General features: G+C 38.7%; 1 protein-coding gene across 1 annotated transcript in view; it reads left to right on the top strand.

Moving 5' to 3' along the window:
* UVRAG (UV radiation resistance associated) overlaps positions 1 to 18,329 on the top strand; it is a 363,460-nt gene that overhangs the window by 62,155 nt on the left and 282,976 nt on the right. Inside the window, exon 5 of the mRNA XM_004381978.3 lies at positions 3,062 to 3,136. Within this exon, the coding sequence (XP_004382035.1) occupies positions 3,062 to 3,136 (75 nt within the window). The remainder of the gene's footprint in view (positions 1 to 3,061; positions 3,137 to 18,329) is intronic.

Raw genomic sequence — 18,329 nt, forward strand, 5'->3', positions numbered from 1 at the left:
ATCTGAGCTTAGTCTTATTGTTTCTCCTCTGTATGTGACTTCTTGTTTTTCATGAGCTGCTCTCAGGATTCTTTGTTTGTCTTTGGTTTTTTTGAGTGTGATTTTGATATGCCTTGGTGATTTTCTTTTGAGGTCTATCCTATATGGGGTTTGTTGAGCTTCTTGGATGTCCAGCTTTTCATCTTTCATGATTTTGGGGAAGTTTTCTGTCAGCATTTCTTCAGTGATCCTCTTTGTGTTTTCTGTTTTCTACCCCTGTTCTGGAACACCGATCACTTGCACATTTTTGCTTTTGATTGTATCCCACGTAATTCTCAGGGCCTTTTCATTTTCTTCATTCTTCTTTTTGATTTTTCCTCAGAGTTGTATCGAAGTGTTTGTCTTCAAGTTCGCTGATCCTGTCTTCCACCATTTCAGTTCTGCTCCTCAGCCCTTCTGTGACACTGTCCATTTCTGAAATCTGGTTGTTTATCTTTTGGATTTCTAATTGTTGTTTTTGTATGATTTATGATTGTGAATTTAGTTTATAATTTTGTTCCTGCATTATTTTCCTGAATTCTTCCTTTTTTTTTGTCTGTATTTTCCATGAATTTGGCTGTTTTTTCCTCATTTTTGTCTGGTCTTTGCTTCAACCCTTGGATAGCTCTGAATATTAGAGATTTGAATTCCTTATCAGGTAGTTCTAGTACCTTTTCTTCTAGAAAGTTATCTGGTGTTTTATTTTGGATACTTGCTGGAACCATCCTGTCCTGTTTTTGTAAATGTTTTGATATTGTGTGCTGTCTTCGTTGCATTTGGTAGTTATTTTCCTCGTTTATTGATTGTAGATTTGTTTGTTTTGTCCTGCTTTTTTGTTTTATTTGGTTATTTTTGAGCAGGCAGGCTGTGTGTTGTTTGTTGTTTGCTCGTCTGTGAGCACAATACTTTTCACCTCCTTCTCCAGTTGACAGGGTCAGTTGCTGAGATATGGTACAGCAGGGCAGGTCTAGCTGAAGAGGAGTTGCTGGGATGGGTTGTTTGTGGCATGTACTAGGGCCAACAGGGGGCGCTGGTGATCAGTGCAGGGCAGATTCTGGTAGGGTGAGATGTTCAGTGCATGGTGGAGGTAGGCAGGATGGAGGGGGTAGATTGTGATGTGTGGATGTAAGATGGATATCGGAGAGAGAAGAGAGATGAGAGAGGAACAAGAGCCAAACACATACAATCAAACAAAAAAGAGTGCTAAGGGAGCTTGCCATTGTAGTGGAAAGATGAGAAACTGAGAAATGGAGAAAAACAAAAGGGAGAAGAAGAAAAAAAGAAAAGAAAAAAAATGAATAAATAAAAATGTAGAAAGAAAAAAGAAAAGAAAAGCCCCCAGTAATCCCACCGGTGTGGCTGCAAGGTCTGGGGAAGATGCTCACAGTCCTGAAGTACAGCCTGGCAAAAGGGTAGAGGTGTCACTTGGTACAAGGTATTCAGGAGACAGGAAGAGAAGGTAAGTTCAGAGAGATGAGAAACTGAGTAATGAAGAAAGACAGAAAGGGTAAAAGAGAGAAAAGAAAACAAATAAGCAAAGAAGAAATAAACAAGAAAACTCCCCCCAAAAAAGAAAAAAAAAACCCAAGAAAAAAGAAATACCCTTAGGAATCCCTCTGCGTATCTTCCCAAAGGGGGCAGGGGTAGGTCCCAAGCTGTGTACAGTACTGCCCTGCTCAAATGGGCTCCCAATTTGAGAAGAGAAAAAGAAAACAAAGAAACAATTCAAAACAAACAAAAACTCCGGGATCCCACCAGCCTGGCAGCATGGGCTGGGAAGCAGCCCCACACTCAAGTGGCGCTTCACAGCCTCTCGAGAAGAAGCAAAGATGGCGCACGGAGCCAGGTATTTGAGAGAAAGGAGAGGGAGGTGGTGAGAGGTATGGACAAAATCGAAGCGGATAAAAGCAACACCAGCAGCAACAAATGGCACTCAGGGAGCTGGCCAGTGCGGGCGAATGGAATCTAAGCAGCGCTGGGGTGAAGCCAGTGTTCCGTGGCTAAGAGACTGTGCCTGCAGGAAGCAGAGGAGGCCAAGTGGGTGTGAATAAGGGTGGCAGGTGGGAAAGAGTATATTTCTGGTTACTGATTGTTCTGTCTACTGCTGGAAGCTCTGCGAAGCTGCTTTCCCATACCCCCTGTTCACTGATCTCTAGTAGGAGTCCAAGATGGCGGATCCATGCTGCATTAGCTGATAGGGGCCCTCTGCATGTATCTCTCCTCACTCTCTGTTCTCTGTCAGTTTCTTATTCCATTCGGTGCTGGGCTGAGTTCTTTATCTCTTCATTTGATGCTTAGGGTTTCAGGATTGACGTTTTCTCTGTTTGGCTTAGTTTTTTGGATCTTTGCTGTGGAGTGAATAGGAATTTACTGCTGCTGACTCCGGCTAGAAAGAAGACATCTTCCTCCTCCTTGAACCTTCGTCACTTTTTAGGTGAAGTTTAATTTGAGATAGCACTGACTGAAGCTTAGATCAGTTGCATCTGAAAGAGAGAGGTATGCAGACAATAATTAAGCCCACGTTTGAGACTTTAAGAATTGAATATTATTATCTTTAAACTATCTGTTTGAAAATGAAAACAAATACTTTTATTTTATTTATTATGATTATTTTATTATTTTTATTTATTTTTTCTAGGGCTTCATACTTTTTAAAGCACTTTTACAGACTGGATTTTGGTCTTTCTGAGATCAGGGAATGTACTTTATGCCTCTGAATCTCCTCTACTTCAGGAATTCACCAAAAAGCCAGTTTCAGCTGAGGAACAGCCTTTCTTTCCATAAAAAGCTCAAGAAGTGTTTGTGGAAAACGTGTATAAATAATAGTGCTTGTGAGCTTATTTGATAGTTTTGTGAGAACTTTGACTAAAGGAGGAAACTCGATTGATCAGCTGATCTTACCCTAAGTGACTTGTTTTCCGTTGTTTAGATGTAGTCAGCCTGTTTCTCAGCATTGAAGTCGATCCTGTTTTGTCATGTTCTGATCATATTAAAACTTGATTGGAATGAGAAGAACTAATAGTGTGCTTTTCCCCTCTTTTAGATTCATGCCCGCAACCAAAATGAAATAATTTTTGGGCTGAATGATGGCTACTATGGTGCTCCATTTGAACATAAGGTAAGAGGATTTTCATAATGCTGTGAGTTTTATTTAGTGCAAGTGTGCCTTGATGTACAAGGTAGATATAATCCTGAAAAGCTCTGTGTAATTAGGATCATGTTTTAAGTACCATTGTAAGTTTGTTGTTTAGTGCAGCTTATGGTGAATGCTTTTTAAAGTGAAAATTTGTTTTGTAAGGCACATAACCACCCAAATTCATCTTTTCTAAAATAGATTAACTTTCCTAAAGGAAAATCTGAACTATCTTTTCTCTTTTATTCTGTGTAATTCTTTGGAGGTTAAGAAAAAATGGTGAATTTTGATAAATGCAATGCAGTTTTATTAAATGTTTAAGATATCTTCTGCAGCTTTCAGTAAATTTGAGAAACCATGAGTCTAGCAAGGTGCATTATTATCAGCAGTGTCTCTATGTCTAAAGGTGATTAGAGAAAGGAGAGGGAAGAGAATCCATATTTACCAAGTACCTACTATGTATGGTGCTATACCAGGTGATCATGTTCTTTATCACGTTTAATACTAGCTGGCAACAAACCAGTGAGGTGAGTTTTGTCCTCTCCATTTTATGCATAAGAGAACAGATGGAGAAGGATAAGCTTCACAGAATCATACGTCTAGAAAGTAGCTGAGCTGAGATTTCAGGTCTGCCTACTTCTAAAACCTATGCACTTTCTACTCTTTCATGATGATTTATGTAAAAAATTCTGAAGCCTATATATACATTATTTACTCTTAGTGATCACGTTACTTCCTAGTTGTCTCCAATATTATTGCTTAGAATACCTCATTCACTCAACAGCTATTTGTTGAGCACCTGCTATATGCCACCCACTGTACTCTATGGGGCTGAGGATGCAGTAAGCAAATGGATGCTTTCTTGCCCTCATGGAGCATATGGAAGAGACAAACACTGATTAAGTAATCTAACAGTACTTAGTACTTATAAAATGAATAGTGGTAAATACTATAAAATCAATCATGTAATAAGGGCCTTAGCTACTACAGAGGCTCAAGAAAAGCCTTCTAGAGGATTTGACTTATAATGTGACATCCAGAGGATGAGTACAAGTGAACTGTGTGAAGTGGGTGGGGCTGAGTAGAGAGAGCATTCCAGGTAGAAGGCCACATGTTGGAAGACCATGAAGTATAAGCAGGCCTGTTGAGTTTCAGGAACTGAAAGAGGGTCATAGTGATGGGGGAGAATGATATTAGATGAGGCTAGAGAGATAGGCAGAGACACATCATATAGAACTTTGTTAAGGATTTTATGCTAAGAATACTGGACTGGTGTTGAAGGTTTTTAGCATGCAGTGATATAATTAGATTTGTGATGTAATAATTTCACTCTGGCTGCAGTAAGGACTGATTGTAAAAGAGGTAAGAATATATGTAGGAAGACTAGTGAGAAGGATCTTGCAGTACAGCAGATAAGAGATACTGATATTTTGGACCAGGGAAGTGGTAGTAAGAAGTTTTAAGAGGTAAAATCGTTAGGACTTGGTGATGATTTGAATTTGGGGTATAAGGAAAAAGGAGGCATTAAGGATGACTTCTGGGTTTCTGGCTTAGATGAAGTAAGTGGATGGGTAAAGGTGCCAGGCACTGAAAGAGCTAAGCAACACTGGAGGAAGACCAGGTTTGGTGGAAGCAGATCATGAGTTACAATTTGGTCGTGCTGAATTTGAATGTCTTTGAGACCTACATGTGTAGATCTTAATAGGCAGTTGGATATATGAGTCTGTAGTTCAGAGGAGAGAACGGGGCTAGAGATGTAAATATGGGAGGCAATAGCAAATAGTCATTAAATTCATGAGTGTAGATAAGATAAGGGTGTAAAGTGAGAAAAAAGGAGGCTTAATAACCAAGCCTTGAGGACCTATAACTTTTAAAGGCCAGTTAGAAGAGGATGCACTGGGAAAGATGACTGAGAAGGAGTGGTGAGAGATATGTAAGGAAAACAAAGTTTTATCTCTTACAGACTCTAAGAAGCCAAAGAACGAGTTTTTTTTTTTTTTTAAAGGGGAGGGAGTGGTCAAATAAGATGAGGACTGGATTCTGCCGATATTATGTCAGTAGGTTTTGATGATTTTGTGAAGTGGTATCATTTTAAATTTTCTCTATTTTTATAGCTATTTTACCAGTTGCCATGGAGTCGACTCCGACTCATGGCAACCCCATGTGTCAGAGTAGAATTGTGTTCCATAAGTTTTCAGTGGTGATTTTTGAGAAGTAGATCTCCAGGCCTTTATTCTGAGGCACCTCTGAGTAGACTTACATGTCCAACCTTTAGGTTAGCAGTCAAGTACTTAACAGTTTGCGCCACCTTAGGGACTCCTAAGATGAGGGCTGAAAATTGCCTATGGGATTTGGCAAAATGGAAGCTATTCTAGCTAACTTACTCAAAACTCAGTTCAAGCTCTGACAGGCTTTTTTTTCTTTCTTTTTAAAAGCCTCATCTTCTGAGAGCCTACAGTATTATCAATACCCTGTGGATGCCTTTGAAATAAGATATACCACTTTGTAATTAGGCTTGTCTTTCTTCCCTTCTAGTCTGTAAACTTCTTAAGGACAAATTTCCATTGCAATTTTGAATCACCAGTGCCTACCACAGTTCCTGGGACATGAAACTTGCTTAGAAAAATTGTTTGTGATTTAATGAGAACTGTGAGGCTACTGTTGTTTGTAATGTCCAATTTATAGGGTTAGCCATCCTGTCACTGATGAGGGATTAAGTTCCTCCTGCAACTGGTAATTAGCTACTGTCTAACGTAATTCATAGCACATAGTAATAATAATAGTATTAAGAGTTAATAGCTGTTGAGCATTGCTGTGTATCAAGCACTGTTCTGAGAATTTTATATCTATTATCATACTTAATCCTCCTAAGAACCAAAACAACCAAACCCATAGCTGTCAAGTTGATTCTGACTCATGGCAACCCCATATGTTTCAGAGTAGAACTGCGCTCCATAGGGTTTTCAGTGGCTGTAATCTTTGCTGCTGTTGTTGTTAGGTGTCATCAAGTCGATTCCAACTCATAGTGAACTTATGTACAGCAGAACAAAACTCTACCGGGTCCTGTGCCATCCTCACAATTGTTGCTATGTTTGATTCCATTGTTGCAGCCACTGTGTCAATCCATCTCATTGAGGGTCTTCCTCTTTTTCGCTGACCCTCTACTTTACCAAGCATGATGTCCTTCTCCAGGGACTGGTCCCTCCTGATAACATGCCCAAAGTGCATGAGTCAAAATCTCACCATCTTTGCTTCTGGGAAGCATTCTGGCTATACTTCTTCCAAGACAGATTTGTTCGTTCTTCTGGTAGTCCATGGTATATTCAATATTCTTTGCCAACACCATAATTCAGAGGCATCAGTTCTTCTTTGGTCTTCCTTATTCATTGTCCAGCTTTCACATGCATATGAGGCAATAGAAGATACTATGGCTTGGGTCAGGTACACCTTAGTCCTCAAAGTGACATAATTGCTTTTTAACACTTTAAAGAGGTCTTTTGCAGCAGATCTGCCCGGTGCAATATGTTGGTTGATTTCTTGACTGCTGCTTCCATGGGTGTTGATTGCGGATCCAAGTAAAGTGAAATGCTTGACAACTTCAGCCTTTTCTTCATTTTCATGATGTTGCTTATTGGTCAAGTTGTGAGGATTTTAGTTTTCTTTATGTTGAGATGTAATCCATACTGAAAGCTGTAGTCTTTGATCTTCATCAGTAAGTGCTTCAAGTCCTCTTCAATTTCAGCGAGCAAGGTTGTGTCATCTGCATATCGCAGGTTGTTAATGAGTATTCCCATCCTGATGCTGTGTTCTTCTTCATATAGTCCAGCTTCTCTGATTATTTGCTAAGCGTACAGATTGAATAAGTATGGTGAAAAGATACAATCCTGTTGTACACCTTTCTTGATTTTAATCATTACAACTTAGGAAACCATATGGGGCAATTCTGCTCTGTCCTATGGGGTTGCTATGAGTTGGAATTGACTTGACAGCACAAAACAACAGCAAAAACAATCTTTACAGAAGTAGATTGCCAGGACTTTCTTCCGCAGCGCTGCTGGGTGGATTTGAACTACTAACCTTTCGATGTATAGCTGAGCACAAACTGTGTGCACCACCAAGGGACCTTAACTGTATAGCCATATATTATTAGTTGTTAAAGTTTTGGGGAGGCCAGTAACTAATGCCTGTTTCTTCTTTTCTCAGTTTAGAAATAAGATAGGTGATAGACAAATGGAGATCAAAATGTTGGCCTTATTACTGATAAAATTGGCGAATGTCGCTTAAATTCTACAACTAAAAGAGCTTGCGTGTACTTCTTCCTGAATTGAACCCTCCCCTGAAAAATAACAAAACTGGGGTCTTCCCCTTACAGGGACAAATCCAGATCCTCCAAGCTGACAGCAGAGTCTGTATTTGTGCTTTAGACAGGTTCTCCCCTGAGGCAGTTACACTCAGTTTTATTTCCCAAATTCAATAATCAGGTAAGTCATCTGCCACCCCTGAGGAGGAGTGAGTAAAGGATACAGAGAAAGTGAAAGTGTTCTCTTCGTGACTGTTTCTCCTGGGAAATGGAGTAGAAATTTTTCTCCTCTTTGGAAACATGGTAGGGCAGAGTAAGTGTTTTCTCCTACCAATAATAATAATAGCTAATATTCATCGAACACTTATGTGCCGTGCTCTACCCTAAATGCTTTACATATTTTACCTCACTTAAACCTCACAGTTTGTACTTTTGTAGATAAGGAAACTGGCACAGAGAAGTCAAGTAATTTTCCCAAAATATTATACAGTTATCAAGTAGCAGAGCTGAAATATAAAACTAGGTGGTCAATAACCAAACCCAACCCAACCCATTGCCATCGAGTCAATTCCAACTCATAGCAACCCTAAAGGACGGAGTAGAACTGCCCCATAGGGTTTCCAAGGAGCAGCTGGTAGATTCGAACTGCCAACTTTTTGGTTAGCAGCTGTAACTCTTAACTACTGCACCACCAGGGTAGTCAGTAGGTGGTCAAAAAAATGTTTATTGCATATGTGATTGTAATAAGTGTTGCACTTTATTTTAAAGTCCTTCAGTTAATGAGCTTTGTCAATTTATTGTTAGTTGTTGTTAGTTGCTACTGAGTCGGTTCCAACTCATAGTGACCCTGTGTACAACAGAATGAAACACTGCCCAGTCCTGCACCATCCTCTCAGTAGTTACTGTGTTTGAGCCCATCATTGCAGCCACTGTGTCAGTCCATCTCGTTTTTCACTAACCTTCTTCTTTGCCAAGCATGATGTCCTTCTCCAGGGACTGGTCCCTTCTGGTAAGATGTTTAAGGTAAGTGAGACGAAGTCTCGTCATCCTTGCTTCTAAGGAGCACCCTGGCTGTATTTCTTCCAAGACAAATTCTTTACTTGGAATAAAAACTATAGCAGCAGTGTCTTTAGAGTCCAGTAGATGGCAATGTTTTCTCATTTTAATAGAAAAAAATTGGAACGGGGTAGAAGCCAGGTAATAAGGATCAAATCTTTTGGTGTAAAACTCTCAGGAGATTCAAATAGCAATTTGGTGACTAATTTCACAAAAGTAGCCACATAACTTGATCATCTCAAGTACATAGTCAAAGTGAGATTGAAGATTTAAGAACAGCAGCGAATTTCAGGGTCTATTTTGAGAGCCTATACAAATGAAAACTCCTTATTTTGTATTTTTCATGGTTTGATATTTTTGAAAATTAGAAAACCAGGATTCTAATCTCATGTTTATTCTGACACTGTTCCTTGAGCAGAACACTTCACCTCCCTTAGTTTTAGGCTCCTCATCTCCAAAGTAAGGAAATCTTAATTATGTGGTTAGCACTGAAGGGAGTATTAGAGTTATCTAGCCCAACACCTTTATTTCATAAATGAAGAAACTGAGGCCCAGAGAGCCTCACAACCTCTTGAACTTGACACAGCAAGTTAATTCCATGCTGTAGGTGATAACTTAGACATAGCTATAATAATAGCAATATCACTACTTACTTACTTTTGTACGTCTTTTATCCTTAAGGATTTGAATGTAAATGATTTCACCCCATCCTTACAATGGCCCTGTAAAAAAGGTTGTTCTTGTTGTTAGGTGCTGTCAAGTTGACTCTGACTCATAGCGATCTTATATATTATGACAGAACAAAATGTTGCCCGATTCTGTGCCATCCTCACAATCGTTGCTATGTTTGAGTCCGTTGTTGCAGTAACTGTGTCAGTTCATTTCACTGAAGGTCTCCCTCTTTTTCACTGATGCTCTACTTTACCAAACTTGTTGTTCTTCTCCAGGGATTGGTCCCTCCTGATGACGTGTCCAAAGTAAGTGAGACGAAGACTCGCCATCCTCACTTCTAAGGAGCATTGTAGCTATACTTCCTCTAAGACAGATTTGTTTGTTCTTTGGCATTCATGGTATATTGATATTCTTTGCCAACACCACAGTTTGAATGCATCAGTTCTTCTTTGGTCTTTCTGTTTCATTGTCTAGCTTTTGCATGCTTATGAGGCCATTGAAAATACCATAGCTTGGGTCAGGTGCACCTCAGTCATCAAAGTGACATCTTCACTTTTTAAGATTTTAAAGAGGTCTTTTGCAGCAGATTTGCCCAATGCAGTATGTTGTTTGATTTCTTGACTGCTGCTCCTGTGGACATTGATTGTGGATCCAAATAAAATGAAATCCTTGACAGCTCCAGTTTCTTCACTGTTTATGATGATATTGTTTATGGACCCAGTTGTGAGGATTTTCGTTTTCTTCACATTCAAGTGTAATTCACACTGAGGGCTGTAGTCTTTTACCTGCATTAGTGGGTGCTTCAAGTCATCTTCATTTTTGGCGAGCAAGGCTGTATCATCTGTATATGTAAGTTGTTAATGAGTCGTCCTCCAATCCATGTTCTTCTTCATATAGTCCAGCTTCTTGGATTGTTTGCTCAGCATACAGACTGAATAAGTAAGGGAAAGGATACAGCCCTGCTGCACACCTTTTCCGATTTTAAACCACGCAATATCCCTTTGTTCTGTTGGAATGACTGCCTCTTGACCTGTGTACAGGTTCTGTAGGAGCACAATTAAGTGTTCTGGAGTTCTCATTCTTCGTAATGTTATCCATAAACTGTTATATGTGGATATGGTTGAATGCCTTTGTGTAGTTGATAAAACACAGGTAAACATCTTTCTGGTATTCTCTGCTTTCAGCCAAGATCCATTTGACATCAGCTATGATATCCCTTGTTCCATGTCTTCTTCTGAATCTGGCTTGAACTTTGGCAGTTCTCCACTGATGTGTGGCTGCAGCTGTTTTTGAATTATCTTTAGCAGAATTTTGCTAGCATGTGATATTTGATAGTCTTCAATAATTTTCATATTGCGTTTGATTGCCTTTCTTTGGAAAGGGCATAAATGTAGATCTCTTCTAGTCGGTTGGCCAAGTAGCTATCTTCCAGACTTCTTGACATAGATGAGTAAGCACTTCCAGTGTTGCATCCATTTGTTGAAGTATCTTTCTTTATAATTCCATCAGTTCCTGGAGACTTGTTTTTCACCAATGCCTTCAGCTCAGCTTGTACCCGTACCAGTGATTGTTAATCATATGCTATTTCCTGAAACGGTTGAACGTTGGCCAGTTTTTTTTTATACAGTGACTCTTATGTATTCCTTCCATTGTCTTTTGATACTTTTCTGCATCAATGAATTTTTTCCTTATAGAATTCATCAGTATTGCAGCTCGAGGCTTGAATTTTCTCTTCAGTTCTTTCAGCTTGAGAAAGGCCAGTGTTCTTCCCTTTTATTTTAATACTTTACCTTATCTTCTTGAGCTGTCCTTTGAAATCATCTCTTCAGCTATTTTACTTCATCATTTCTTCTGTTCACTTTAGCTGCTCTGCACTCAAGAGCAAGTTTCAGAGGTAGGGTGAAAAAGATATGGCAATTATTATTACCATTATTTGCTTTATAGGGAAATTGAGTCACAGAGAGGTAAAGTGACTTCCTTCAACTTTGTAACTTTATCGTTTCTCTACAATGAATTGTTCCTGAAGCAGTTGTGTCAATTTATTATTTATTTATTATAATTTTTGGGATGACGTATCTGTATCCCTTCCTAGAGGGCAAAAACTATATCTTAATTTTGTATCTTTAATACCGTGATCAGTACCAGGCGTCTAATAGGTATAAAGTAAGTACTTGTGGAATAAATGAATGGCCAAGATATCCGAGTGAGTTTGTGGCAGAACCAAGATCAGAACACAGATCTTGTCTTTCTAGATGTGTACTTCCTTCATTATACCATTTCACCTGTGAAAAGGTGATGGCTAGATGATTTTCATCATCTGATTTCTTTTGCAGGTTTCTTCCATCATTTACTTTCTTTAATTGTGATTAAATGTTGTTAGGGATATCTTCTTTAACTTAGAGCAGCTGAGTTCAGCAAGTATTAGTATTTTCATTTTTACGATGAAGATGCAGAAACTGAGAAAAGTTAAGAGATTTCCATTTAGTTAACTTTATAGAAGTGAGAAACTAAAAAGATGGCTCTTTCCTCTTGCTAGTCATATTAATGGATACTAACTTGTTTCCAGGGCTTGTCCCACATAGTATACAGGCAGAACATTCAGAAGAAGTATAGATTAAGTGTCCCAAGTAGCCTGTGTTTTAACAGCAGAGAGAGGTATATGGTATAATTTCTGTCCTTGTCTCTTAGTACATCATTGAGGAAAAGTTGACAAATCATAAAAATAGGATACACATATTCTGTTCAGCCCTGCCCCCTTTCATTACAAAGTAGAAGAAACAAAGACTAGACAAATCCTCAGGAACTGTTCATAATAGCTGCTTGCTTTATTATAAAACATCTAGGTATCTGAGCCCAGCTTAAATCCAGGGTAAAAGTTTGTTTCTGAACTATTTGAGTTAGTGTGATGTCCTAGTAACAGCATACTAGGTGGTTACAAAGCTTTTGAAAACTACTGTTGTTAGTTTTCATTTACTAAGTGCCTTAGATATATCAGACACTGTACCAGATACTTGTTTTTTGATTTAATCTGTGTAGCAACCTCATGAGGTAGCTATTATCATCATGTATAGGTGAAATACCCTAGAAGAAAACATTAAACTACTGACCCTAGATCACATAGCCAAGCAGTGGTAGAGCCGTGATTCAAACCCGTGTCTGACTTATTCCAGAGCTTGTTCTCTTAACCACTATGCTGCATGACATCGCTACATTTCTTCCCACTTCATGTAGCATGTTAAAGTACAGGCATCTGTACTTTGTGTTTATCTGTACATTTAATCAGAGATACCCGGTAGGTATACATTGGGAGGATCATAGGGGGAAATATACATGAAGGTGCTTTGAAAGGTATTAAGTGCTTTATTCTACAGACTGTTGGTATTTATTATTATAGAGTGGGCATGCACTGCCCATGAGGCCATCAACCCACCAAAGCCCACTGAAGTTCCACACATTAGTCACTCTATACTTGGCTTATACTTGGCTTCGCTCTGAGTCTTTTTTTTTTTTCTTTTCCTTTTCTCTTGGATCAAGTTAACTTCTGACAGATGTTTGGAAAATCATCTTATCCTGTAATTCATATTTATAAATCCTGCTGCTGCAGTGTGGTCCCATTCTCTCTCTTCACTGAAGCCAGAGAATAATCTGGGAAAATGCCACATTTCCTGTTATGAATTTGGAGGATCTTGTCTTCTTGGCACAATTTTTTAGCTTTTCACGATTTTAATACTGGAAAATTCAAAGCCAAGCATGGTTATTCATATAGATGTTTTAGATTCTTGAAAAGAAACAGAAACAGAGCTCTAGACTTGTCTTTCACCAAGGGATTCAGAGAGTTTAAAGTTTTGTTTTGTTTATAATTTTGAAAACTTTTTACTCTGTTCTTTTAGATTTGTAACGAGGGCATTCTTAACCCCCTCCTTCGCACAAATAAGTCAGTTTCATTTTAAACTGTTCTGCAATGCTGTGAGTCCTTTTTTTTTTTTTTAAAAATCTCTTCACTAATGCTAGTTAACATGATATCATTGTTGCCTTCTCTTCCTTCTCTCATGATAACTCCCACTCTTGTCATATCTTTTCCTCCTATTAGGGCGTAAATCCCTTTAGGACTGAGATTGTGTCTCATTTACTTTTATAGTCCCAGGATTTAGCATAGCTTTGTAAATATTTTTCCATGAGTGAATGGTTGACGTCTATTTAGGATCACTTTGTTCCAGTCTCACTCTGTGCTAAAATATGCCTAGCTTAAGGGATTACTACTCTAACAGGGTCAATTTGAGTCCTCAATGTCAGGAGTAGAATCGGAGACATATTAGTCCACTTTGTACTTGTAGCTTGTGACTGTGATTATTTTCTGAGTGTAGTTTAAAACACTGAAGCACGATCAAGAATCTCTTCACCCCTGTTGACTTGATCTGTATGCAATTGCTTAATGACACTATTCCTATTTCTCACTGCTTCTCACTCTTTTGAGAGGAAAAACATCCTCTATTGTCTCAAACCTTGGGCCAAATCTGGTGTAATAGACACATTCAGCTCAGGTTCAGGGTCTAAGAGGAGGTCTCACCTTCCCTCCTTAACAGCTCAGCATCTGGGCTTCATCAGAACTCAGAGGCAGAGGGTGTCCAAGGCTTGGAGATGCTTAACAGAGACTTGATTTTTTTCCTCAGTTTAAACTTGCCTAACACGTAGAAGTGTATTAATGTCCAAATAAACATATACATGTAGAAACACAGGCTGTTGATTCATCAAGTAACTATTTGAGGAGTAGTCATACAAATAAATATTGTAATTTTAAAAAGTAATGCTCATTGCATCTGAAAATGTGCTCAAGTAGTAGAATGAGTCATTGATCTGTCTCTGCCCAGCATGATTTCTTATTCTATTTAGACAAGTAGAAGAGGGACTATATGTAAAGCTCACTTACAGTTTTAAAAATAACATATAGAACACTGCAAGGGTGCTGGGGAAAGCGCTCAGTGGAGCCTTTAAGCTATTGTCCTCAGCTTTCCACTTGGGCATTTTTTTTCTTATTATTAACACATTGTATCTGGGTGATTCAGATCCCTCCAAATCTACCTCTCCAGTCTAGATTTCCGTACATCTAGACTTGTGTTAAATTACTGGGATGTTTCAGAGACCCACAAACTCTACATGTCCCAGACTGAGCTCCCCTCTCAAAAAGCCTCCTGCTGTTGTTTTCCTTAGTTCCCTCCACTTTCTCAAGTCAGAACAGGGAAGTGATATTGGAGCCCTCCGTTTTTTTTGAATCACTACTGATAGTTGCTGCTAAATATCTACTTCTTTCTTGGTGCTTGACATTGTAGCCTGATTTATCTTTTTTAAAGTGCTGATTAAGTCCCTCCTTATTCAAATCATTTCAGTAGTTTTCATTTATCCTCAGAGTAATTAATGGCTTAGAAGGTCTTGCTGTGATTTCGTTCCTTATTTCTAAATATCCCACGCTTAACACTTTCCTATAAAGCTGTGTTAAATTTTTTTTTTCTCTCTCAGTTTTAGCTTAGATCTCATTTCCATAGGAAAATTTTCTGTGACATACACCCTAAGTCCAGTTTGGATACCATCTTACATGCTCCCATAGCACCTTGCATTTCATTTCCTTCATCATTGACCCGTATCCTGCTATATTCTGTTTGTTTGCTCATCTCTCTTTTATACTAGATGGTAGACTATGTGAGGGCAGGGACAGTGTCTGTCCTCACTGATTTTTCTCTAGTGCCTAGCACTGTCCCTGGCATGTAGTCATAATTTAGTAAGTATTTGTTGAATGAATGAATGAAATGTTTGTAGTAGCAGATCATTAAAAGTTCTGTTGGGATACACTATTTGGTTGTATCCCCACTAAGTAGCTGCTTAAAATTCTGATTCAAGCTACTTAAAATTCTTATGCTCTATGTCTTTGTGGTTTCTGACCATTTCTACTTAAATACCTGTCATTTTCAAATTATTGTACATTAAATGAAACTCTTCCTTTTTTTTGCCCCTCCAGGCTTACTTCCCCTTCCTGTTTTCCTTGTCTTTATTAAGCATTTTGCATTTATCCAAGCTTCAATCTTGGAGTCAGTTTTGATTGATTTCTTTCCTTTATCTGCTCTATCCAGTCAGTTACTTGACTCTTTTGAGTCTTTCTTTGAAATAACTCTGGTATCCATGGCTACTTTTCCATCCTCATTGCCATAATCCAAGCTCAGACTCGCATCCCGGTAGGGCTGGATTACTGCAGTAGTTTCCTGGCAGGCCTGTAGACTCTAGTCTGTGTATCCACTCTGTCTTACTTACCACTACCTGATTAATCTTCCTAAAGCATACTTTCATTTTGTTCCTTTGCTTAAAGGTTGTATAGAGAAGCTTTTCATTGTCTGCTGGATGTGTCCAAACTCCTGACCTGATTTCCTTCTTTCCATCAGCCCAAATTCAGTCAGTTGTGTAGTACTTTTGGTTGTGTTTCTGCTTTTATCTTAACTTCTTCTGTGTCTCTCTTTTTATTACCATTGCTATTGATACAGTTTGAGCCTTTATTACCTCTCTAGTGTGTGTGGATTTTTAAATAGCCTCCTAGCTGGTATTCTGATGTTCTGCCTTCTCCAATTCATCATAAGTGCCATTGCCAGAGTAACCTTTCTAAAATGCAGCTCTGATCATGACCCTACACTATCAAAAACCTTTTATAAGTCCTTAGCGCCCATAAGTTGTCTTTGCTTTTTAGCATGGTGTTCAAGGTATTCTCTGCTCTGGCCCTCCCAACCTACTTACTCAGCTGTATCTCCCACCAGTTGTCTTTCTAGGGCTCCCAGGAATTTCCACATCACTGAAGCTGAATAATTTAAACCACTATTTCATTTTCTCTGAATGTAGCTTGTGCTTTCCCACTGTCATGCTGCATGGGACTATCCATTACTGCTGTTTAGCTTTTTACTACTGCTAGTCCATCCCCAGATACTACCTTTGATGTTCCCCATCCACCAGATGGAATCTTTGCCACATTAGAGCTCCTGTGGGTTTTTTTTTAAACCTCTCTAATGACATTTTTACATTATTTATTTATCTTGGAACCTTAACTGGGTTGTGTACTTTTTGAGGTTGATAGTAATTGCCTAACACCCTGTATGTATTAGGAGTTCAGTAAAGACAAATGAATAAGTATATGTACTTGTCTGTCAGTTTGTTGTGCTGTGGTGGCTTGCTTGTTACTATGATACTGAGAGCTATGCCAGCGGTATTCTGAATACCAGAAGGGCCACCCATAGTGGACAGGTTGCAGTGGAGCTTCCAGACTAAAACAGACTAGGAAGAAAGACCTGGTGATTTACTTCTGAAAATTAGCCAATGGAAACCTTATGGATCACAGTACAACATTATCCGACTTGCTTGCTTTGGACATGTCATCAGGAGGGATCAGTCGTTAGAGGAGGAAATCATGTTTGGTGAAGTAGAGGGCCACTGAGGGTGTGGGAGACCCTTGATGAGATGGATTGGCACAATAGCTGCAACAGTGGACTCAAACATGTGATTGTGAGGATGACGCAGGACCAGGCAGTGTTTTGTTCTGTTGTACATAAGGCCACAATGAGTCAGAATCGACTCAATGGCAGCTAACAACAACAGTGCTGTTTGCTTCATAATTAGTTATTCTATCAACTGGATTATTTCAGTACAGCTTTTGTTTTAATAAAGTTAAGGGCAAGCTCGTGACTGTTGCCAACAGTTAAAAACTCTCAAAATGTACAGTAACATGTCTTAAAAGGTGACTCATCCAATGGTTTAGTACAGGAGTGATCAAACTACAGTCCAACATATGCTTTTGTACAGCCTGTGAGCTAATAATGGTTTTTACATTTTTAAAGAATTTAAAAGAAAAACGAAGAATATGCGACAGAGATCATATGTGGCCTACAAAGCCTAAAATATTTACTATCGAACCCTTTTCAGGAAAAGTTTGCTGACCACTGATCTAGAACTACACCTGATCATCTGCCTGGAATTACTCCTGCTCATTGGACATGTGAAATTATCTATTTTCCTGAACAGTTTAATAGACACTCACCCAGACTGGTGACTGAGTATTCCCTTCTGTGAAAAAGAACTGTTAGGCCTGGCTTTAGAAGAATTTTGAGTGACATATAAATCTCTTCTGGGCTCTTTGGCACTTGGCAGTATCTCACACAGATAACCAGATACAAATGAGCCATTTCTTTCCATTATAATCCTTCATCAGAGGTCTGTCGGGATTGCACATCTGGTGAAGTTAGATGTCATTCAGAACAAGGCTTTTAGCATATTTCAAGAATGTTAATTGCTAAGTGGCAGCTGAAGCAGAAGGGTTTAATAATGTCCTTAAGTTGCCTTAAATGTACATGGACCCAGAATTTTAGAACTGGAAAAGGTCTTAGAGATCAAGTATAGCATGGTTGTTAAGAACATGAGCTGTGGAGCCAGACTGCATGGCTCTTCTACCTAATCCTCTCTGTGTCTCAGTTTCCTCACCTTAAAAAGTGGGGGATGATAATAGTAGCTATTTCACAGGATTGTGTATTAATTATATTAAGACATGTAAAACGTAACACTGCTTGGCATACTGTAAATGCTCATAAATGTGACTGTAGTTTGTGTTTCTTTTTTTGTTATTGTTTTTATTAATAGTGTTCTCATTTTATGGTTAAAGAAACCAATACCTAAAAAGGAGTTAAATGATTTTTCTCACTGACATAACAGGCTGAGTGGATTAAAACCAAGGATCCTGGCTCTCAGTTCAATGCTCTTTCCCTGCTATAACGTGTTGCTTTTACTTCTATGTTAGTGGGTGTGGATGATTATTTTTTTTAATTGTACTTCACATGAAGGCTTACGGAACAAATAGTTTCTCATAAACAGTAGTACACATATTGATTTATGACATTGGTTAACAACCCCACAACATGTCAACCCTCTCCGTTCTTGACCCTTTTTTTTTGTGAAAATATACATAGCCAAAGATACACCATTTCAAAAATTTCTACATGCACAGTTCAGTGACATCGACTACACTCTTCCAGTTGTGCTGCTATTCACACTTTAGATGAAGGCTTACAGAACAAAATAGGTTCTCATTTAACAGTTAGTACACATGTTGCCCTATGACAATGGTTAACA

This window comes from Trichechus manatus, unplaced genomic scaffold, assembly GCF_000243295.1.
Source record: "Trichechus manatus latirostris isolate Lorelei unplaced genomic scaffold, TriManLat1.0 scaffold00088, whole genome shotgun sequence".
Taxonomy (NCBI): domain Eukaryota; kingdom Metazoa; phylum Chordata; class Mammalia; order Sirenia; family Trichechidae; genus Trichechus; species Trichechus manatus.